The sequence below is a fragment of the Citrus clementina genome, unplaced genomic scaffold (genome assembly GCF_000493195.1).
Source record: "Citrus clementina cultivar Clemenules unplaced genomic scaffold, Citrus_clementina_v1.0 scaffold_2, whole genome shotgun sequence".
Lineage (NCBI taxonomy): Eukaryota > Viridiplantae > Streptophyta > Magnoliopsida > Sapindales > Rutaceae > Citrus > Citrus x clementina.
In genome coordinates, this window is record NW_006262688.1 from 26589605 (window position 1) to 26612820 (window position 23216).

The following is a 23216-nucleotide window of genomic DNA, read 5'->3' on the forward strand; positions in this document are numbered from 1 at the left end:
GTGGATACAAATGGTTTTCCAGTCTATAAAAGGAGAAATACAGGTATTCATGTTGAAAAGAAAGGTGTCTTCTTTGATAATCGATATGTGGTCCCTTATCACAGGAATTTAATTGTCAAATTTGATGCACATATTAATGTTGAGATTTGTAATTACTCGAGATCAGTTAAATATCTTTTCGAGTATGTCCATAAAGGGTCTGATAGAACAACTGCAACAATGGAATCTATTGACACTACCCAAGAAATGGATGAGATCAAAACATATTTGGACTGCAGATATATATCAGCAATCGAAGCTTGCTGGCGAATCTTCCAATTTGACATACATTACAGAAAACCAGCAGTTGAAAGATTGCCGTTCCATTTACCGGGAGAGCATACAGTAATATTCGAAGAATCTAAGTGCTTAGAAAATGTGCTTACCATACGTGGAATAGAAAAAACAAATTTCACAGAATGGTTGGAGGCAAACAAGAATTATGATGATGCACGAGAGTTAACTTATTCTGATTTCCCTACATGTTGGGTATGGAATTCAAAAGACAAAACATGGACTAGGAGAAAAAATGGCTTAGCAATCGGAAGAATTTACTTTGCACATCCTTCAAGTGGAGAACGATTTTATATGAGAATGTTGCTCAATTTTGTAAAAGGAAGCACTTCATTTGAAAGTATTAGAACAGTAAATGGAGTGACATATCCAACTTTTAAAGCTGCGTGCTATGCTTTGGGATTATTAGACGATGATAAAGAATGGATCAACTGCTTGACTAAAGCTGCAATATGGGCGACTGGAAATGAATTAAGACATCTTTTTGTCACGATACTCATTTATTGTTAGGTTTCTGATGCACCCCAACTTTGGAAATCTAATTATACTACTTTATCAGAAGACATAACTTCATTGCAAAGGAAAAAATTCAGATTGAAAGATCTTCAGTTAATCGAGCAACAAGTTGAAGCATACACATTGTTGGAGATTGAAACTATCATGTTGAAAATGGGAAAAAGTTTGAGAGACAGATGGAATGCCACTTCCTAATTCTTCTTTGATAAGAGATTCAGGTAACCGATTGGTCAATGAAGAGCTTGATTATGATCGTGATCAATTAAAGAAGTTGCATGAGAAATCGTTTGCTGCTCTAAATGCTTGCCAAAAATCAGCCGATGAAGCAATAATGCATTCTGTTGACAATGAAGAAGGGCGTTTATTTTTTATCAATTGACACGGTGGTACTGGTAAAACATTTTTGTGGAATACAATTATTGTAAAGCTCAGATCACATTCTAAAATAGTCTTGCCTGTTGCAACTTCAGGTATAGCAACTTTGTTATTGCCTAATGGTAGGACAGCTCATTCGCGATTTCATATTCCTTTGGATGTGACAGCAGAGTCTACTTGTGAAATCCGACAAGGCACCTTATTAGCTGGACTTCTTATGAAAACTTCTTTGATCATTTGGGATGAAGCGCCTATGGCACATAAGTTCTGCTTTGAAACTTTGGATAAGACCTTGAGAGATATTCTAAGAACAATGTATGAAAATAGTTCTATTAAACCTTTTGGAGGACTTATAATAGTATGTGGTGGCGATTTCTGACAAATATTGCCAGTTGTGCCAAAGGGGACAAGAGCATACATTGTTGATGCTTCACTTAACTCATCCTACTTGTGGCCATTTTTCAAAATTTATGAGCTCAAACAAAATATGAGGCTCTATAATGGAAGCGTGAGTGGCTCTAAGGCTGCTAAAATAGCTTCTTTTGACAAATGGTTGTTACAGATTGGAGATGGTTCATTATATGATGACATTGATAGAGATTTAGTTAAACTACCTTCTGATATCTGTAAGAAACCATCAGAAAATCTGATGAAATCAATAGTCAACACTATCTACCCATCAATTCAGCATAACTACAGTGATCCAGCATATTTGAAAGAAAGAGCAATATTAACGCCAAAAAATGAAATGGTGCATGAATTGAACGAGATGATTATGAATATAATACATGGTCAAGGGAGAACCTATTTTAGCTCAGACAGTATATGCAAAGCAAGCGCAAACACAAATGATGAAGATGTTCTATATCCAACTGAATTTTTGAATAGTTTGAAATTCAATGGCATCCCTAATCATGACATACGACTTAAGGAAGGTGCTCCTGTAATGCTTCTCAGAAATCTAAATCAAATAGAAGGCCTATGCAATGGCACAAGATTGATTGTCACTCGTCTTGGTAAATGGTCCATTAGAGGTGACATCATTTCTGGAACAAATATTGGACAAAATGTCACAATTCCAAGAATTATTATGTCTCCTAATGAATCAAGATGGCCATTCAAGCTTAACAGATGACAACTTCCTTTGGCACCATGTTTTGCCATGACGATCAACAAAAGCCAAGGACAATCTCTTAAACATGTTGGCTTGTATCTCCCTAAGCAAGTATTCACACATGGTCAATTATATGTCGCCGTGTCTCGAGTTACCACAAGAGAAGGATTGACCATACTAAATGCCGATCAAGAGGTAGAAGACCGAACCTTCATAAAAAACATTGTCTACAAAGAAGTATTTCAAAATATACAAACATCAGCTCACAAAATCAAGGTATCACATTTTTAGATTATATTTTAAATTTTAATTTATACATTGCAACCTCTTACTTCACCCTATAATAATGATTTTTATTATGTGTTTTAATTATTCAGTAGACAAATGGATAAATCAAAGGAACTATCGAGACAACAAAATGGTAGTTTGGCTGAGTTTTCCAAGTTGTTATGGAGGATTTAATCGCCAAAGAACATAGTACGTGAAGAAGCATTCTTTTTTACATCAATTGTTTCTCCTTTCATTCTCTCTAATCCATGGAGACATGGTTTATATACAGATAAAGAACATTTTGGCACTAGGTGTTGCTAATCCCCATTGGAACTTGCCATAGCTGCAAGCTTGATATAAACAACTGCTCACCTACGCAGCTACAAACGATGCGAAATAAATTACAAAAGTCTTTACATGTATTTTACTTATTTCTTTTATAATTCAATGCTAAGGATCCTCAATTACAAAATTTAATTTGGAACTTATTAACTACAAAAGGTATAAGGTATGTACACTTAGACTATACACGTTAATATATATTTTTAAAGTTAACAAAAAAATAGTTAACTTTCATAAATAACATTAGTTTTATAACACTGGCTCATTTTAAAAAAATTAATTTATATTTTTTATCAATTTGATCGAGTGTAAAGAAAGAAAAATTGATAATACTAAATTCATTTTCTAAAGCCGCGCGAAGCGCTGTTTTATTTCCTAGTATATATATAAAGTTGGGACTTGAGGAGGTGATGTGGCATCACAATTTTTCATCTTTGTATATTCTCTATTATCTAATAAATAGAGAAATTTTCTTTTAGATTTGACTTTTCATCTTCTCTTAATTAATTTGATTGTTATTACACAATAACAATTATGTAAAGATTTTAATGAGGCACATTCTTTGTAATGAACATCCAAGGGAGAGTGTTATGAATTTATTAAAATAAATGTGGATGTTCATAACATATATCTCTTAGTCTCCTCACTATTTCTCATTAGCAACCTTTGGCTTCCCTATAACTCTCACTATCTCACAAGGAATTATGATTCATAATTTTTCATTAATTTTATGGAGTGATTATATAACTATAAAAGGAGAGCTCATCTTTTTGTTTTGTACACACACAATTGGAATGAATAAAATCACTCTAATAATATATTCTCTCATTTTATTCTTTATCTTGCGTTGCTTCTTTATTTGTATTACTGGCTAATAGCTTTTTTTGTTTTTTTATAAGGTTGCCTTATCTTAAAAAAAATTAATTCATATTTTTTATCAGTTTCATCAAGTGTAAAGTAAGAAAAAAAATATTAAATTTTACATCAGTTTGTATAAAATAAGTTTGTACAAGAATTTGTAACTATATCATTACTTTTTTAAAAATAAGAGGAACGATTGTAAGAAAGTCAATTCATGAGTGGTATAATATGAAATTAACTCTAATAATATACACATTTATTCCCAAAAGCCCTTATCATCAGTAAAACGCCTTCAAAAGTCAGTTTGTAAAATCAGAACAATAAAGCAAAAATTGGTGTAAATCTAGAGAACTATTAGGAAGCAAGCAACTCTCCTCCACTGAATGAAAATTCATACCTAATCTTGCTACTTTAGTATGACCCTTATATAATAAACTTAATAAAAATGGATAACAATATTTTAATAGTGATAATATTAAATCAATACGAAAAGTTTAACCGATAGTCAAAAGCATTAAACCAAAAACTTTATCCCCATAAATAAATTACACAAAAGATAAAAGTAGTTTAGGATTGCCAGGAATACAAACTAACCTGTGTGTCCCTCTTTTGAGTGAATCTTAAATTTTCTAATGAGAATTTCAAATAAATAAATAAAAGTAAGCAACGAGCCTGCAGTTGAGTGCTGAGTGAGACGATAAGTAGGGGAGTAGTTAACTAATTTGAAATGAAATAATTAATAATTGATTAATGTGGAAACATGTCTTATCTGGTGCCGATTTCTTGTGGTGATGATCCTATCCCGGGACCAAAATAATAAACAAAGACTACACGTCAAATCACTGTGATTCCTTAGAAATACTTATTCTTCGCTCAAATATGACATTAATGATATTGATTTTCTTGTTGATTGCATAAGAAATGTTTTTGAAATTATGAAAATTTCGTATAAAGTGAATTTTTTATTTTAAAAAATTGATAAAGAGAAATCTGAAATTTTCCAATGTAAAAAATAATTTGTTGGACTCAAAAAATAACTTCAGCATACTTTAATTACTCACGAGATGATCTCAAGAAAGAGACATTAATTAATTGTTAATGGAAAAATTTAACCTATACTTCAATCCTTTTTCTCACCTTTAGATTTAAGCCTTACAATATGCAATATGCAATATGCAAGAGCCACGAGTACCGACTTTTTTTTTTTTTCACAAAAGTGCTTCTTGTCCCCGTGAAAAGCCATATGCCAAAAGATCGATCGACTTCAAGATATTGGATTCTTACTTGGAACCACTTTAGTTAATTAACTTTTCCAAACGGTTTAATATGTTAGTGTCATTTTCATAATTTAAAGTTGTGTATATTTAAATATAACATCAACAATAATGTCTGAAATAGTGCATGTCCCCAGCTCAACTTTACTTCATCACGCACATATAATATATTTTCAAGAAAAAAGCAAATCATGCACATTATCCAGAACAACAATAATGCAAATTTGTCTGCAGAACCCAAGAACACGCAGAAAATCCGGGTAAAAGCTCGTTTAGTCCCTATATTTTGAAGTTAGTGCTCGTTTAGTCCCTATATTTTTAAAAATACCTCAAACCATCCCTACCATTAAATTATTGACACTTTTGCCATTATCTTTTGTTCCTTTTAACTTATTTTTATAATATTGCCCTATTATAATAATTTTTTAGACATTATTAAAAAGAAAAAAAATAACCCTATTATAATAATTTTTTTAGACATTATTAAAAAGAAAAAAAATAAATTACCACTTTAACACCAAAAAATAAAATAAAATAAAAAATATATATATTAATTTTTGTGGAACACACTCTTGAGTTAAAATATTAATTTTTCTAAAAAATTGATAATGTAATTTTTTACGATATTAATTTTTTAGACATACGTGAGCTTCCACAAAAATTAATATATACCTTTTTTGTTTTTATTTTATTTTTGAGTTTAATTTGATAATTTAATTTTTTATTAATATCTAAAAAAGAAACATTATTATAAAAATGTAATATTGTAAAAGTAAGTTAAAAATAAAAAAAAAATAATGGCATAAGTGTCAATATTTAGTAGCAGGGACATTTTGAGGTGTTTTTAAAAATACAGGGACTAAATGGACACTAACCTCATAATATAGGGACTAAACAAGCTTTTACCCCAGAAAATCCATAGATCGATAATTAATGTTCGGTTGCTAGGTCACTCAAATGGAGTATGGGTTCCTAGCCAATGAATAATAAGCAAATTAAAAATGAATAAAATTGGATATCGTTATCCCAAAAATAATATAATTAGATCAAGAGTATACGTGGCAATATTTTGTGGATGCCCCGCATAGACCATTTTGGTAACGTTTTCGGTACACGTCACTGTAAAAGTAATTCACACCGTGCCAAGTTGTGTGCATTAATTAAATTGTATTTTATATGATATTAATTATCTCAAACTGGTGACATGGTCTATATAAACCTTAGTCTTTGCCTTCCAAGTCCCACGCGTGCATAAACTCATTAACCAAAGCTAGCTTCTCTGGTAGCTACTTTTTCCTCAACTCCTCCCTCGCTTTCATTTCGTGGCTGGTCTGAGGAACAGAGCCATGAGCCTAACACTTATTATTACGTTCATTGCTCTTCTAGGCAGCTTGTACGTTTTTTGCCCCTCATCAGCTGAGCTTCCATGGTTCGAACACCCGGCCAAACCCGATGGGTCTCTGAGCTTTCTGGTCGTCGGAGATTGGGGAAGAAGAGGGGCCTACAACCAAACTAAAGTTGCCCACCAGGTTATATTATATTATTATTCAATCTTCCTCCTTAATTGATTATATCACTTAATAGTTAATTTTCTTGATCATGTCGAATATACACATATCATGATGATATTAAAACATACTTAACTTGAACATGTTAATCAAATGATGTAAAATTTTCACACGGTATGCATTAATATTCTAGGAATTTCGAGTATTATAACGAGAGAAAGACGTTGACAAATGTAGGAAGAGAAATACCAACAAGTGAAAGCGTGACACCTACCCCGGGTGTCAATTTCAGAACCCTTTATTATATTCGTTTCTCCTTTTCTTTTGGCTTTACAAAGAGAGGATAATTCCATTTCAGATTCCATATCCTTTCTCTTCTCCCTGCTGCATGACATGCTGCATTGAGGCCAATTAAAAGTGGGGCAATAGGAAAAATGACAAGCGTCTTAATCTAATTGGCTGTTTGACAATTAATTTATGCTTTTTAGTACGGTTCACAGGATTTACCAATTACAACGGCACCAAAATAAATATTTATGGCAGTTCGCCCATAAGAATTTTTGTTTGACTTCAAGAATCAACTCTGAAACAACACCATGAGGTTGGTTTGTTTATTTTTTTTTTTTAATTGAATTATTTGTTGTTGAAATCTTAAAACGCATTGTAATTATCAAGTTTCTGTGCGCTTGATTTCCCTCAAATGCAATTGAGTTAATTAATTGTGGGCCTAAAAGAAAACGATGCAAGAAATTTCCTAGAAAGCAGACATCCCAAATAATGTCCCCTTCAACTTAATGACACCACTCATGTTCCACATGCAAACACATAAACAAAAAAAATTCAAATTACAAGGATTTCATTTTTTTCAAGTTATTTTATTGAAAACGACAATTTTACGAGGACTGTGAGTTTCTTGTCCCCTGATGGGTAATGTCTAGATGTACGAAGTGATAACATTCCACCTAATTGTGAGGTTATAATTAATATATACAATTAAATTGAATTTTATTTATTTATTTATTTATTATTTGGTTGGTTGAAATATAGATGGGAATAGTGGGAGAGAAGCTGAAGATTGATTTCATAATATCAACCGGAGATAATTTTTATGATGATGGACTGACCGGTGTGGACGATGCCGCATTCTTTGAATCATTTGTCAATATCTACACTGCTCCAAGCTTGGCAAAACAATGGTATAATGGTAATATTCAAACACCACTCCGTTCAATTCAATTCAATTCAATTCATATAAATTATGTTATTATGCACATATTTTTATTGGTTTAATTGCAAAGTATGTAATTAACAGATATTTAATTAATTAATTTTCTTTTGCAGTTCTGGGCAATCATGATTATAGAGGCGACGTTGAGGCACAATTGAGTCCCGTACTTAGAGACATAGACAGCCGATGGCTTTGCTTGAGGTCTTTCATCGTTAACGCCGGTAATTGTTTATGCATCTTTTATTTTCTTTTCGATTTCTAATTAATAGTAGTATTGGGCTATTTATGAATATTTAATTAATTAATTGTGATTTTAATTTGTGATATAAATATATGCAATTTTTTTTTTTTTTTTTGGGCAGAAATTGCGGAATTTATCTTCGTGGACACGACTCCTTTTGTTAATAAGTACTTCACAGATCCGGAAGACCATGTTTATGATTGGAGTGGCATTCAACCCAGAAAATCTTACCTTGCAAATCTCCTCAAGGTAAATTAATTTTGTTAAACCCAAAAAGATTAAATAAAATTATATCCTCTATTATTTTCTGAATTGATTTAATTTATTATTATATTTACTAATCTTTATAAAGTTTTGGGCAAGCAGGATGTTGATTCAGCTTTGAAAGAATCAACAGCAAAATGGAAAATAGTAGTAGGTCACCACACAATCAAAAGTAGCGGCCATCATGGTAACACTCATGAGCTTAACTTGCAACTCCTCCCAATCCTTCAGGTAATCTATCACTTAATTATTTTTTAATATCCGTGTTTGCCGATAATATTAAACTAATTAAATTAATTAACAGCTGAAATTTTATTATTTCTTATTTCGTGGGGAGCAAACAAATTTTGTGAAAAAAGACATTTATCTTGTCTTGTGTCTCCAGGAAAACGAAGTTGATCTTTACATTAATGGGCATGACCATTGCCTGGAACGCATCAGTAGCACCGAGAGGTACGAAGTTTTTAAAATATATAAAAGCCCATTCACAAGTATAAAATTAATCAAATTAAGGATTGGCTCTAGTTGATCATTTTATTAAAATTATAATTAATTTTGCAGTGGAATTCAATTTTTGACAAGTGGAGGGGGCTCAAAGGCATGGAAAGGAGATATTGATTGGTGGAATCCAAAAGAAGATAAATTCTATTACGATGGACAAGGTTTTATGTCGGTTCAAATCACCCCAACCGAAGTTGATGTTGCTTTTTATGATATCTTTGGCAACGTTATCCACAAATGGAGCACTTCCAAACAGCTTTACTCTGCTCTCTAAGGTAGTCTTAATTATTTTATTTCTCATTGTAATGTTATGTATTTGTAACTTCTTTATGTATGAAAGAGACCAAGGTCTCTATCTTGTAGGCCCGACTGTTAATTTCCACCAAGTCTAGCTATTAATAACATTAAAACTTATTGGTACTGTAATTGACTATTTGGTTGGTTTTATAAAGTATTTACGACGATCTCCTTTGGTCTCTATATTCTGACTTAAATTATTGTTTAATCTCTATATTTTAAAAAAAAAAACTCAAAACATCCTTATAGGTAAATATGTTATATTTTTAATCCTTATTTTTCTTTATTTTTATAATAATGCCTTGCAATAATATTCTTGACATTTAATTAATTTATTTATAAAATTTTAATTAACAAATTAACCAATAAATAACATTATGAAGGAACTAATATTTTTTGTATCCATGCAACAATCTTGCTAATAATTTATTTATAAATAAACTAATATCTACTAACTTAAAGCAGTGTTCGATATCCTTGTAATAATTTTGTTAATAGATATTTTATAAAAATTAGTTTATTAAATTAATCCTAAAAGTAAAATAATAACATAAAAAATTATAGAAACTTTTATACTACTTTTAAGGTTAATTTGATAAATTAACATTTTTTTTCTTTTCATTAATATTCTCAAGAAGGAGAGAATATCAGTATAAGGGTATTATTACAAAAGAAATTAAAGTCAAGGGTAGGGTTGTAAAAGATTGTAATATATTTTATAACAGGAGCATCTTAAGGTATTTTTTTAAAATGTAAGAATTAAACTAACATTTAAGTTAAAATATAATAACTAAATGAGCATTTACCCTATTTACCACTAAAAATTTAATGCATGAAAATGCAACGACGATTGAATTTCATGATTCATAAATCCACTGACGTCCAGTAGTTGTTGGCTTGTTGATGGATAAAGAAGATATTTAATTGGAAAGGTATAAAGCATAAAGATATTCCAAAAATATTCTCATTCGACATGTTGAAACGTCAGAAGAATATTCCACAGGATAATCGCCACAAAAGCTCTCCACTTCATTGTATTACGTTGACAAATCGGAGATGAGTAATATAATAACCTGCAAAAAACACCATTCGGGAAAAACCAAAAAAAAATATATATATATATATATATATTAATTGCATCAACCAGTTATTTCTACGATATTCCATCATTCTCAAATTATTAGACACATTCTCGAGTCTTATATAAAAATAAAATAAAAAATTTCAATTTGTTATTATAATTTTTTTTTCCAAAACAACGCCCAAAGAGCCTAAACTCTACACAAATTCATACTACCTATTTAACTAAATTAATTTATACATAATCATAGAATTTACTTTTTTTTTTAAATTAATTTTTACATAGTTATAGAAATATCATTTCTGAATTGGCACTTCTTTTGAGTCACGCTACATAAGGGATCAAGTTGGTGGTTGCTTATTTTATACACATATTCCGATTCTTTTCTTTACTTAACCTATTTCTCCAATAGATGTACACCACGTCAAGCCTTCTACGATGGGTACAAATTAATTGCGTGAATTAATCAACCGTTTTAAAATGTACGTCGTTAGATAAAAAGCACCATGAAAAAGAAGCAAATTAATCAACAATTTAGGTGACCATAATCGCCATAGATCACGACTCTATATGTCGTGGTTGTCATGTATTAGAAAATTATCTGCACTTTTTCCGCTACAAAAGCTATATAAAATGAGGCATCGATAGGTTGATAATCAAAAAAGTCAAACAATTCTGGATCATCAGCCAATTAACATGGGCATGCAAATTCCCTTCAAGAAACTTATGCTTCTTCATATAATCTTCATTGCCTGTCTACGGCTATCCGCCGCCGAGCTTCAACGCTTCGAGCACCGGCTAAAGCACGACGGCTCCCTCAGCTTTCTGGTCGTCGGAGATTGGGGAAGAAGAGGATCATACAACCAGTCTCTAGTCGCTTATCAGGTCCTAATTAAATCTGTCATTCTTAATTCAATGGACTTAATGTTGATTCATGCATGGAACATCTAAATATAATTTGAATGGCATACGTGCATATACAGAGAAATATTTTTTTAACATGTTTCCATCGTTTTTAATTAATTTCTCTTGGTCGTGATGATTTTCAAGCTAAGATTCCACTTATATTTGTTAATATGAATACATAGTATTTTGTTTGTTCATTGTTTTATATATTCATTTGTCATTTTATCATTGAACTTATATTCTTATTATGTGGAAATTGTGTGGGTGATTGGAAACTATTGGGCTCATCATCATCATCATCCTAAGATAAATAAATAAACGAACGAACGAACGAAAAAAAGGTTACGTGCTTTTCATATCATCGCCAATATTAAATGTGTCATTTTCTAAATCTTCTTGGTTCAACCATCAAGAAAGACACACTGCTATATAATAAATTAATATAGTAAAATTAGACTTACATATGATGTAATAATAATAATAATAATAATAATTGTATTGATACTCTTTGTATCTTAAAATAGCCTTTAACTTTTACTTTATGTTCAGTTCAAAAAGATAATGAACGTGTCATGTGACATCTATGGTGGGTGTGTGGCTTTTTATATTGAAGAGTCACACAATTCACGTACAGTTGCTCTAAAAGCAGCGTCGATTTGTTTTCTTTAAATAGGTAACAAATTATAGGCATACATGTAAGTCAAGTCATTCAAAGCAGGTCGCTGTTGATTGCAAATTTTGTGCTATGAAGCTCATCAATTTGATGGCATAATTCCTTGCATATTCCATATGGATGTGGAATATTTTTCAAGTTGTCAACATTTACATCAGCATCAATATTCACCACTTACGCAGAGCATATCCTCTTTTTTTTTTTTTTTAATTTTGATCATGAGGTATTATGGGGAGAGCCCCAAATGTGGGAGGCACCTTTAGATACAGCATAATAATTTTAAACAATAATGTTTCATAAAATATAGGACATACAGTATTTATTAATAATATTAAAGCATGTTCATGTTAGTTTGTATAATAATTTTTATATATAGTATCACTCTATTTTGAGTTTCCATTTAAGAAGAAAAAAATCTCTGATACTTACTGATGTGATATGTTATAACATTGTCATATATTTTGCATTATTTATGACCTTCTATTTCTTTGAAAAAATATAAGACACGTGTGGTAATTATACGACACGCCAAGTCAGTTTACCTAAGTAGAGATTCGACGAAGTTCATGCACACATACCCTACCTCCTCTAATAATAGAAACGTGGTTATTCAAACAACCATTAACTCTTTGGCATTAATTTCGATATTGATTGAAGTCGCAGATTGACACACAGTCACTTGATTTATGTGTTTCTCATATTTTTTGGGTTCTTTCTTGTTTTCTATTGATTGACAGTGCAATACGTCTCTTCGTGATAGCAATTTATCCAAATCAATCAATATTAGTTTTATTTTAATAATTTTAGCAAACTAAATTTGACAGCAATAAAGAAAGCAATGGCTAATTAAATTCAATATGTCAAATATATACGAGCAAGATCGAGTTGAATAATATTTTTAGCTTCCTCCTATTCTCGAGATTTTATTCAATAAAGAACTATATAACATTTTAACTTTTTAATCATACTCTGTAGATGGGATTAATCGGAGAGAAACTGGAGATAGATTTTGTAATCTCAACTGGGGATAATTTTTATGAAGATGGGTTGACAGGAGAGGAGGATCCAGCGTTCTTAGACTCGTTCACCAGCATTTACACTGCTCCAAGCTTGCAAAAGCAGTGGTACAATGGTAACTGAGTTCCAATTCTAATCAAGTCATTTTTACTGATTTTTAATTCAACGACCAAAATGACTTAGGACGTAGTTTTATTTTATTTCTCTCCATTATTGCAATTGTAAGTAAAAATAATTTTGTATTGTGTTTTGGTTTTGACAGTTCTGGGCAACCATGACTACAGAGGCGATGTCGAGGCACAGCTGAGCCCTGTGCTGACTAGAAAGGACAGCAGATGGCTTTGTTCGAGGTCATTTATCCTCGATGCAGGTATAATTGCTACTACTAATTTATCCTTTTTATGATTCTTTACTTGGTAATTATTCTGTGCTTATGACTGATAAATTTGTTTCATTTTAATTTTTCAGAAATTGCGGAATTTGTCTTTGTGGATACAACTCCATTTGTTGATGAGTACTTTGAAGACCCTGGAGACAGCACCTACGACTGGAGAGGAGTGTACCGGCGCAAAGAATACCTTTCAGATCTCTTAAAGGTAATCGTAATAATTTGCCTAAAAATCACATGGAAAATATTAAATAATAATAATAATAACTTTTGAGTTTAAATAATACAATGGGTGTGTTTTCAATTTTGCAAAATGCGTAGGATGTGGATGGTGCATTGAAGAATTCCAAAGCTAAATGGAAAATAGTAGTTGGTCACCATACAATTAAAAGTGCCGGACACCATGGTGTCACCAAAGAGCTCCTACTTCGGCTTCTCCCAATCCTTGAGGTGTAAAATTTAGCTACATCTATCAGAAAATGATGTTTTAAGATGCATGACTTAACTAAAGAAGATGATCTGTATTTTCATTTGCAGGAAAATAATGTAGATATGTACGTGAATGGACACGACCACTGCTTGCAGCATATAAGTAGCAACGGAATTGAATTTTTAACAAGTGGAGGAGGCTCTAAGGCTTGGAGAGGTGATAGAAATTGGTGGTGTCCTGAAGAATTGAAGCTCTACTATGATGGTCAAGGTTTTATGTCAGTTAAAATGACTCGATCTGAAGCTGTTGTTTTATTTTATGACGTTCATGGTAACATTCTGCACAAATGGAGCATCCCTAAGGAACCGCTCAAGGCTGCTTAGGAGTTCAGAATCGATAACTAGTGTTAGGAGACAGAAGAATGTGTAGCCATCATATAAAAAGCAATAGTGAAAATGAGAAACAATGCACCACTTGAAGTATATGTGAAATAAGATAAAAATTCAATTAACTTCTAAGCAGCTAACATGATACTCAAGTTCCTTCTAAAGATTCATCTAATGGACAGCTGAAAATTGATTGATGAGTTCTCCAGTGTGGTAAGCTGTTTAGTAATTGTTTATGTAACTTACGGATATAATCTTCCCACGCTGTAACTGCAGCAGAAAAATTGGCCCAGCTGAAGGACTGCTGCTCCTTCTCATTAATGATCACAGGACGGAACACAGTCTCTGCTAATTGATTATTCTTAACAAAAACAGATTTCAGGTTGCTAATATTCTCCTTTTGTGATTGTGATAAGTGCAACACCTTGCTAGCTTCTGTTTCAAATTTGGAAGTAGGGAACTCAGAGGCTTTCCAATGGAAAAACTGGACTACCTATTTAGCAACACAAAGTCAATTAGGTCAAAACTACCACATCATGTTTCTTACATGTACATTTCAGCAGGCATAATGCATATTTGCATTACAGAACCATGTGTTCTATGTTACAGAGATTAAATATTTCCAAAGGAATCATGCAATAAAATATTGTGAAAGTCATTAGTCCTTCTACCACACCAGACACCACTATGAAAGAAAGCACCCAAGACTTTCACCTACTGAGAAGGTGCAATTAATACATTCCCTAACATGTAAATTAAGAGAACTAGAGTTATTCAAATTTTCTTGGTTACATATATTCCTTTAATATTCTTAAAACACAGAGAGCAGTAATGGTAAAGCAACACCATGCAGCTCCCAATTTGAAGTATTTAGCCATTAAATCGATATCTGTAAGACACGGAAAAGAGGACCAAAATGGGGAAAGACAGAAAAATCATAGCTTTTAAATTTTTTAACATGAAGACTGGATAAAGCATACCGATTCCATTATAGTGCTTCAAATCTATTTACGTAAAGGCAAATCCAATCTTCTGAATGCCAACAATAAAACATGTTTTCAAGGGAAAACAGTTGAAATACCTGAAGTGCATGCAAAATATTGGCAAATGGTTGGTGGAACAAGTTATCTCCTCTAGCTAATTGCAATGGCTCCAACAGTAGCTCTGAGCAATCCAAGGCGCTGCTTGTGTTTTGAGAATAATAAATATCATAACCAAGGACATTCATTCTTGCCCAGCATATATTACATCCCAACTCATCAGGAGAAGCCTGATTGGGACTAAACCAGTACATATTACTTGATGCTGGTAATGGTAGGCACAACTGCGGCACCTTATCTGACCTATGGAGAAGTTTTTGTGAGAGAATGGAAATAAGTTTAGCATCCTCATCATGGGAACTATCACGACTGAACCATAAAGTAAGAGTAAGTCTCTCCCCATGAGTTACCTGGAAATGGATGTATAGCATGAGATTCAATTGATAGTCTGTTAAAGATAAAAAGTATAACTCGCTCTGGTTTTGCCAAATAGAAGGAAAAAAAAAGTTTTGATTTTTTTTAGTTTATTATTATCATTATTATTTTTTTGTCTCAGAAACAAAATAAGTATAAAAAATACCCAGTTATGATTTAACCATAAAGAAGATTATTGTCCGAGTTATAATCCAGAGTAATGTGCTAATTAATTACACAAAGTTTCTTTATGAATGAATGTTCTCCTAATAGGTGTCATTGCATAAATTAAACAATGTTCTCCTAATAGGTGTCATTGCATAAATTAAACATCCCTATTATCAATCTCTCCCTAGTTCAAACAGTAATCAATCTGCAGAACCCACAATGAAATCTGAGAGAATAGAGAGAGAGAGAGAGATGGATGCGTTCTCTAACTGCACGACAATCTTTTAACCAAAAAGAATGGAATACAGTACACCAAGAGAGTAAAAGACTACAGAGGAGAATAGAAAGCATTAACCTCATCAACGGAATGAACATTGCGGCTGTCAGCTGTGTACATCGCAACATCCTGGAATACAATAATTCAATGAGTATGAAATCTTGTATCACTAAAACTTATATGACAACCTACAACTAGCCTCAAGTGCTCAATTGAATATAAGTTTGAGAGACTACCACAGCAATCAGTAAAACTCTACATAGTGGAAATACGTATCCTTGTAACTTGTCATACTGAGGCTCGGTTTTTAAGAATTCTCATATTAGCATACCCACACCGTTTTATGTCTTTATATTGAAACCTATTTACTGAAGGAAAAAAATCTTAAGAAGCATTGTGATGGCAGCACTTACTCCAGCCGAGGGAGCAAAAGTTTTTGGTTCCCCATCCTGGAACCTAAAAAGCCCTCCTTGAAAATCCTTACCATAACTATTCAAATAACAGACTGCCTTTTATTTTAGAACAACAGAAACACGAAAATTGTGAGCAGAAATGAACACAACAAAGGGAAGAGATACAACTAACTAGCTAAACAGAGTAACAGACAGACAGACAGACCGTAAAGTGGCGTTGTTTAAGATAGGGGCGGTTATCATCGCAGTGCCATCCAATACTTGCTCCTCTTGCCCAGCTGCTAATTACTAATTAGTAATTGATGATAATGCATTATTATATATTTATCTATTTATTTATATACTCTAACCTAATCTAATATTATTCAAAAAAAAAAAGGATACAAAAGAAGCCGAAGCAAAGAATGAACCTGATTAAGCCGGTGAATTCAATAACGAGCTCAAACTCGCAACCGAAAAATTCCTCGACCTTTTCTTTCAATCGCTCTGCCATTGAAGATTAAATAACATAAAGGCAGATGCAAAATATGATTTTGTTTTTGTGTTTTGCTTTAGAGGAAGAAGAAGGAAAGGAGAGGTGAGTCAGAGTCAGTCTGACCTCGGATGGGAACAAAGGGGACGATGAAGTGAGAAGAATTAGTGGCGATCAGGTGAGAGAGTGTTGTCGAGAATACGTTGGGCCTGTACCCGACTGTGCTGCAGCTCTTGTGTATCAATTCTAATTCCTCGCATTCCTCCTTGCTCAGCATATTCCTCACTATTACTCTCCTTCGCTCACTCTCCGTCTCCGCCGTCGCCATTGCTAATTAATTCATTAACATTAATTGATTAATAGCCCACACACACAGCGAGAGTGAGAGAGAGAGAGAGAGAGGGGCACACACACTCGTATTTATCTATTAAGTAAAGTGCATATGATATGAAATTGAAATTCCACCTGGGCCTCACTCAAAATTCAATGAAGAAGCCCAAATCGGTTTGTCCCAACTCCTCCCATCATCACCCAGTTCCTTTCAATAAAATTCTTTTTCATTTCCTTTTTTTTTTTTAATCGAGTTCTTTCAAAAATTGAATTTGTAATAAAATCGGACTGAAGGTAGTTGACAACTATCACTTACGAAGGGAAAAAAAAAAAAAAAAAATCTAGAGCTGCGTTTGTAACCAGAAACTTGGATTGCACATTCGTGGTTGTATCTGCTGTATGGCCGTTGTTCTGTAGATAGTATTATTTTCATATAATATGGACGCGGCCGAAAGAACACACCAACCCAAGATCAGCATACCCGGCCAGCAGAAAGTGAATTACTTAATAAACAAAAAATCAGTCCTTCGCCAACAAAACTTTTATCTGGGAGAAAAATGAGCAACAACTAAATTAAGAATGAGTTTTCCACCAAGTGTAAGAAAGAGTTCACGTGTGTATATGTATTATATGTATAATACGTGACAGCCACAAAGATAAAAGGAACAATGGATTTTGCAAAAAGAACCGACTAGTTACTCCTCCCATCTTTGTCCCATGAGCCATGATTGATGACAGTAGTGGTAGAATATGTAAATGTCAAAAGTCCTGAATTTTCAGCCGCTTTTTACATTTGCTTCAAACTCATTTGCAATCTTCAGCCTATCCTTTTCCCTCTCCCCTCAACCAATTTAACAGTCCGCTCCCTCTTCCCTTCTTTAAACTGCACTAGCTATCCTTGCCTGCTACACTAGTATCTTCGACACTTTGATGTTGGTTTTCTTCTTTCATCACTGCTTTAACACTACCAGTTCCGTCCACACTACCATTGCAGCCTTGCCCTTGTGTTTCCCCAACCAATTTCTCTTTTGGAGCATTTGTCTCATGATTAGATTTCCCTGAACCATTTTCTTTCTCTGCTTGGGAACCCATTTCTGGGATTAAGTGCTCAGTTGCAGCACTTGATACTTGTCGAGGAGATGATGAACCACCAGAACCTGGTGGAGGAAGGAAAACCCCGGTTCCAGGGACAGGAAGGCGAGGTGGAGGAGGAGGAGGAGTATGCCTTGGTGGTGCTGCAGTCCATCCTGTTGAACCAGGTGGGATGGGAACCGGTGCAGGAAAAGGCATTGCCGGGGTAACTGGTGGGCTAACAAAAATGGGCGGAACACCATTCGTTGGTGGAATTTGTGCCCTAATTGCTGGAGCTGGCAGTACGCCAGTTGTTGGAATTGGTGCAAAATGCTTGGGGCCAGTAGGATGGCGTATATGATTCGGAGGTCTACCAGGTGGCGGACCCCAGTGGGGTGATGGGGCTATTCCAGGTGAAGCAAGACGCTGGCCATCAGTAGGTGTCAGTTTCTTTGGTTGAGACTTAGTAAAGGTAACAAGAATTCGTTGTTTTCGAATGGAAGAAATTGCATGCTTAGCAATATCTGCAGATTTTCCTTGCATCACAAGCAGAGATCTGTGTTCTCACAAAATTGAGAGAATACCACAAATGTCAAACCTTAAAGGGGAATCTCAAAAAATAAAAAATAAATCTAACAGATCAGAAAATAAATTCTAATGTGTTGCTTATAGCGCGCACTGCATTCGTTCATATTAAGGACAATTTTAAAGCACCTAGAGGAGCTCGGTATTGTGATGAAGAAGGATAATGATAAAGCCGGTATAGATACCGTCTGAGGAGGTCCCAATTAGGAAAAACCTCCTTTCAGTATATCTGATTATTTGTTAGTACATTGGCTGATTATTTCAAGTTTTTCAGACAGCAGAATAAAGCAGTCGTATTTTTGGGCCATGAGTTAGTAACATCACTGAAAAATGGTTTCCAGAAGGCCACTGTATAAGATATGGCACCTCAGACCAGTTCATTGGGACTATCAGTCTATCAGCTTCTGTTATGACTATGACTAAATACTTGACAATTAACATACTTCCAGATATTTGCCAAGTTTGATGCACGCCACAAAAAGATCAAAAACTAGGGTGGCATTTTCTAGAGAATGAATATTGATGCCAATATTTACAAACAGCAACAAGCAGAGAAACTCAGAGAGAAAGGGAAGTTAACAAATACCCGGGAGCAACAGAAAGCCTGAGAGTGCCTCTATAATCACCAGGATGGTCTATTCCGATCATTCTGCCAAATGTCATGTCACACTCAGTCAGGAACAGGATACAAACAGGCCTTCCAAACCAAGATGGTGAAATGTGAGGCTGTGAGTGATCACCCTGCAGAATCATCACAAACTTAGCTTCTCTCACTTTTTACATTTATCTTAAATCATTAAGCACAATATCAAAATTACAAAACCTCATTAAAGACATCAACGATGCAAGAGTCCGGCTTCACTGTCATGATTTGCAAGCCAACTAACCGGTCAATAACATCTTGAAGCAAGGAAGGTATGGGTTCTATTCTCCGGTCTAAAAAGTTGATTTATAAGTGCAAAACAAGGTTAGCAATTCTTCGTTATTCAGAAACGAAAAAGGAACATAAACAAAGTACTTTTTGAATTAATCCAGAACTGGAACTTGCCTCTCGAGGTCCCTGCTGCAATTTCATCTTCAGGAGGGCCATCTACAATAGGGAGGCCCAGTTGAATCACCTCTCTTCCATGTCCCCTTATGGGCCTCTTTGAGACCACATATGCCGGACCTGTTTCTTGTTGAACAGAAATTAGGCAATTATTAACATTCAAGTACTACATACTTTTACAATTTGACACACATTAGAAGGCTTCAGAGAAAGCTGTTCATAATATTGTGTAAAAATAGATGAAATCATAGAAACTAACACACACAAGCATCAGCTCAACTGCAGGCTGCTTGTCACTCACATGAGCACATCTTGAACTTTGCAACAGTTTATGATCAATGCTAAAGTTTTAATATTAAAAATAACTGTAGGAGCAACAATTGTAGCACTTTCAAGATTTAGCTCTGGATTTTGCGGGCGCACACTGCATACACGACAAACAGCTTTAGGATTCTGCAAAAGCGACAAATTACTGACATATATTAAACGGTATTTCCAACACTAGCACAATGATGGCCATACCATTGAATTTCAACCCTAGATTTCTCCCCAGTAAAATTATTAGGAAAACTCTTAATAACAAACTGTCAGTAGACTGTAGTAAATACACCTAAATTGACTTCCCTTCTCTTGATACTAAGAAGAAACTTGCAAACCTAAGGCGCAGGCAGCAAAGGTGTTGAAACAGAATCCCAGAACGTTTCATGAGTAAATACTACAGATATATAGCACTTAAACATGGAAGGACATGCTCCATCAGAGTGGACACTCTAAGCTTAAGCAAAATAGATTGGCTCACATGGTTTGTACACCTATGATACTGATTAAAGCCCAAAATGGTAATCAAAAGAGACTAAAAATCAAGCTAAAAGCCTTATGAAAAAGTATTTTCTTTGTTGTGCTGCCCAAAGATGGACATATCCTTATACATCAGAAGAATCATTTGACCATGGTAACCCATTATTCAAAGGAAGCAACATTCATCTTTAATAAGAAACAAATAACTTTGTTAATAAGAATAAAGTAGAAGAACAGTGAATTTCCTATTCAGTGTCTCAACAATTATCATTTAGGGTAACATTGTATATATATACTCTGAAAACCCTAAAAATCACTCCAGGGCCAGGCATTGGGGGTTAAAATCCAATAACAGAAAACAGACAAAAGTTATCTAATATAAGGTGCACTAAATGTTTCCAAGTAAAAAAAGAACTTTTTGAGGATCATATACAGTTCTGGGAAAGTGCAAAGACCTCTAGAGAGAAAGGGATACTCGGATTTGTAAAAGAAAAAAAATTGAAAAAAGCAGTGAACTTGCCTTGAATTTGTCCTCTTTTCCCTGCAGTTCTCAAATCATTAACCAATGAAACCAGTTTTGAAACTTCTGAATTACCACTTACTTCTTCATACAATTTCAGTCCGTCGACCACGTTTACCTTGAGATGAAAACATGCAGATGTTAAAAGGGGAAGAAGCAAGAGAAACAATAACATTATATACAATACATGAATCAATTTGCATTACCATCTTGCCATCCACCATCTCTGTACCAACAAAAGATTTTGCAGCCATAGATTGATTCTGCTTCTCGTTCTGACTTTGGACGGATTGTGAATCATTCTCTAGGGGAACCATAAATACAGAATCCAAGTAAGTACAAAAATAACACAAGTTAAACATCAAACCGTTATGCCCAACAACAGTCAATTTTCACATTGTACAAGTACACAAACTAGCAGCTGTTTAGTGCCCAATCATGGAAGATAATTGTCCAATTTATCATTTAGATCCAAACAAAATGGCAATTAAACTTTAAACGCAAATTGTAAAGAACCATCTAACAAGCAGAATCACCCCACCCCCCAACTCCCAAGCCAAAAAGAAAAGGGCATACCTTTAAGGCTTGGTGTGCATCCATCATCCAATGCCTCAGCTTTAGGTTCGGCATCACCAACCTGGGTGATTTCTGAATTTCCTAAACTCTTTGCGCTTCCATCATCATGAGCTTTCATAACAACATCTGCTCCAATACACACACAATGAAATAACAATATGTCCTCCAAAAATGTGTCCAATACTTGCTATATGTACATAAATATTAATTGATGTACTTTCCATATGTGCCCACAAGCTAAATAACCACCAACCAGAACAAAATCCAGTTTTCTAATTAGAGAAAACGTACCAATACATATATGGCAACAAAAGAGGAAAAAAAATAAAAGAAAAAAGTTACCTTTTTTATCATCGAAAGCTGACGAATTGGAATCAAAGGCATGATTGTTGTTGTTATTATTATTATTATTATTATGAAAATCCTTCTTAACAAAAGCAGATCTCTTAGTTCTATTAAGATGATGCTGTTGCTGATGATGATGATGATGATGATGATGATGATCAAAAGACCTCTGCTGTTTCCTCCAAGCGACTTGTTGCAAAGCCAACATTACCTCACTAACAGAAAAGTACTGCTGCAAATGAAGCACCGAGTTCCAATTGCACCTCCTTTGCTGAATGCAGTTAATGGCGAAATCGTACTCCCCTGGCTCGCCAATCACCCGCAGGTGATGACACAGCGTGTCGATGATCGCATTCGCCGCCGCAAACTCGCCCCGTAACCACATCACAAACGGGTCGTCAGCCGGCAACTGCTGAATTTTCTCAGGCATTGCCATTTTTTTAAAACTAATAATTAAGCACGCACATACAAACAAAAAAAGAAAAAATTCTAACTTTGTTTTTTCCGATTAGTTCGACGTCAATATTATCATAACAATGTGCAGTGTAGAGATAGATCTGTGTTTAATTAAAAAGAAAAAACGAAATTGGAAGTGGAATTGAGGAGATCTGAGATCTTAGAGAGATCTAGGGTTTGGCTTATTGAACACGCATTACGTAATGTGCCGTAGCACTGATGAGTTCGCTTGTGAGTCTTAAATGGTGGCTGCGCCTACAATTTCCAATAACTCGTTTTGTTGCGAGCTTAATTGAGTTTAGTGTGTACCGGACCACAACGAAATATTCTGTAAATTGTAAGGGTATTTTCGGGATATAAATTTAATATCGTCCAGTTTCCTCGTGTTTACACTCGCTTCCCGTTTAGTTTCGGGTTAGTCACTTTTGCTGAGGAGTTCATGCATGTGAGCTAATCCTATCATTTTCGAAGTTTCTTTTTTCTTTTTAAGTAATTTTTTTTAAAAACTTAATTGTTTATCAGGAGTCTAAATCATCTAGTACTCTGATTCATTGTGTGATCAATATGCAATAGCATAATGGTATCTTACGTGTGAGTCTTTTAAGATTCTTAAACCAATATTCATTTGTTAATAATATATTTTAAGTGATTTTATGGATATTTAGTTGGAATACTTAGGTGGCGTTTGTTTTTTAAAT

The 23216-nt window shown here is 33.9% G+C and overlaps 5 protein-coding genes across 6 annotated transcripts; 3 read left to right on the forward strand and 2 right to left on the reverse strand.

Annotated features, from left to right (window-relative positions):
- The first annotated feature begins 1030 nt into the window (after positions 1-1030).
- On the forward strand, positions 1031-2359 carry LOC18052859. Its single transcript, XM_024190913.1, has 3 exons — positions 1031-1208; positions 1320-1582; positions 1787-2359. Exons 1-3 carry the CDS (start codon positions 1031-1033, stop codon positions 2357-2359), a joined length of 1014 nt encoding a protein of 337 aa, XP_024046681.1.
- Positions 2360-6302: 3943 nt separating this feature from the next.
- LOC18052860 (purple acid phosphatase 8) lies at positions 6303-9247 on the forward strand. Its single transcript, XM_006448022.2, has 7 exons — positions 6303-6614; positions 7641-7797; positions 7935-8042; positions 8184-8311; positions 8429-8557; positions 8712-8779; positions 8888-9247. The coding sequence occupies exons 1-7, from the start codon at positions 6432-6434 to the stop codon at positions 9099-9101; spliced, it is 987 nt and encodes a 328-aa protein (XP_006448085.1). The 5' UTR covers positions 6303-6431; the 3' UTR covers positions 9102-9247.
- Positions 9248-10719: 1472 nt separating this feature from the next.
- Positions 10720-14202, forward strand: LOC18052861 (purple acid phosphatase 8). Its single transcript, XM_006448025.2, has 6 exons — positions 10720-11090; positions 12760-12916; positions 13064-13171; positions 13270-13397; positions 13511-13639; positions 13727-14202. The coding sequence occupies exons 1-6, from the start codon at positions 10902-10904 to the stop codon at positions 14000-14002; spliced, it is 987 nt and encodes a 328-aa protein (XP_006448088.1). The 5' UTR covers positions 10720-10901; the 3' UTR covers positions 14003-14202.
- Positions 14137-17344, reverse strand: LOC18052863. 2 transcript variants are annotated; one of them, XM_024191575.1, is made up of 8 exons: positions 17255-17344; positions 16916-17119; positions 16728-16803; positions 16523-16595; positions 16318-16413; positions 15983-16033; positions 15087-15455; positions 14137-14498 (listed from the first exon to the last, which is right to left on the reverse strand). In XM_024191575.1, the coding sequence occupies exons 2-8, from the start codon at positions 17115-17117 to the stop codon at positions 14154-14156; spliced, it is 1212 nt and encodes a 403-aa protein (XP_024047343.1). In that variant the 5' UTR covers positions 17118-17119; positions 17255-17344; the 3' UTR covers positions 14137-14153. The 2 variants fall into 2 exon arrangements, with proteins under 2 accessions (XP_024047343.1, XP_024047344.1); XM_024191576.1 differs by lacking the exons at positions 16318-16413; positions 17255-17344 and having other exon boundaries at positions 16916-17180.
- A 157-nt stretch (positions 17345-17501) lies between these two features.
- On the reverse strand, positions 17502-22793 carry LOC18052862 (formin-like protein 5). The gene is made up of 8 exons (XM_006448028.2): positions 22060-22793; positions 21718-21843; positions 21348-21445; positions 21142-21259; positions 19824-19943; positions 19599-19711; positions 19362-19516; positions 17502-18746 (listed from the first exon to the last, which is right to left on the reverse strand). The coding sequence occupies exons 1-8, from the start codon at positions 22496-22498 to the stop codon at positions 18008-18010; spliced, it is 1908 nt and encodes a 635-aa protein (XP_006448091.1). The 5' UTR covers positions 22499-22793; the 3' UTR covers positions 17502-18007.
- Between the last annotated feature and the right edge of the window lie 423 nt (positions 22794-23216).

Bases quoted from the DNA above. Each gene is read 5' to 3' on its own strand.
- LOC18052859 (XM_024190913.1), top strand. From the start codon at position 1,031: ATGCCACTTCCTAATTCTTCTTTGATAAGAGATTCAGGTAACCGATTG. The intron at 1,209-1,319 runs GTTTATTTTTTA...TTGCAACTTCAG, and splicing joins TGTTGACAATGAAGAAGGGC to GTATAGCAACTTTGTTATTG. The intron at 1,583-1,786 runs GTATGTGGTGGC...TGGTTGTTACAG, and splicing joins CTTTTGGAGGACTTATAATA to ATTGGAGATGGTTCATTATA.
- LOC18052860 (XM_006448022.2), top strand. From the start codon at position 6,432: ATGAGCCTAACACTTATTATTACGTTCATTGCTCTTCTAGGCAGCTTG. The intron at 6,615-7,640 runs GTTATATTATAT...GTTGAAATATAG, and splicing joins AAACTAAAGTTGCCCACCAG to ATGGGAATAGTGGGAGAGAA. The intron at 8,780-8,887 runs GTACGAAGTTTT...TTAATTTTGCAG, and splicing joins CGCATCAGTAGCACCGAGAG to TGGAATTCAATTTTTGACAA.
- LOC18052861 (XM_006448025.2), top strand. From the start codon at position 10,902: ATGGGCATGCAAATTCCCTTCAAGAAACTTATGCTTCTTCATATAATC. The intron at 12,917-13,063 runs GTAACTGAGTTC...TGGTTTTGACAG, and splicing joins GCAAAAGCAGTGGTACAATG to TTCTGGGCAACCATGACTAC. The intron at 13,640-13,726 runs GTGTAAAATTTA...TTTCATTTGCAG, and splicing joins GGCTTCTCCCAATCCTTGAG to GAAAATAATGTAGATATGTA.
- LOC18052863 (XM_024191575.1), bottom strand. From the start codon at position 17,117: ATGGCGACGGCGGAGACGGAGAGTGAGCGAAGGAGAGTAATAGTGAGG. The intron at 16,596-16,727 runs GTTCATTCTTTG...AGTAATTAGCAG, and splicing joins GAATTCACCGGCTTAATCAG to CTGGGCAAGAGGAGCAAGTA. The intron at 16,414-16,522 runs GTCTGTCTGTCT...CTAAAATAAAAG, and splicing joins TTAAACAACGCCACTTTACG to GCAGTCTGTTATTTGAATAG.
- LOC18052862 (XM_006448028.2), bottom strand. From the start codon at position 22,498: ATGGCAATGCCTGAGAAAATTCAGCAGTTGCCGGCTGACGACCCGTTT. The intron at 19,712-19,823 runs GCAAGTTCCAGT...TCAACTTTTTAG, and splicing joins TGCAGCAGGGACCTCGAGAG to ACCGGAGAATAGAACCCATA. The intron at 18,747-19,361 runs GTATTTGTTAAC...GTGAGAACACAG, and splicing joins AGGCTTTCTGTTGCTCCCGG to ATCTCTGCTTGTGATGCAAG.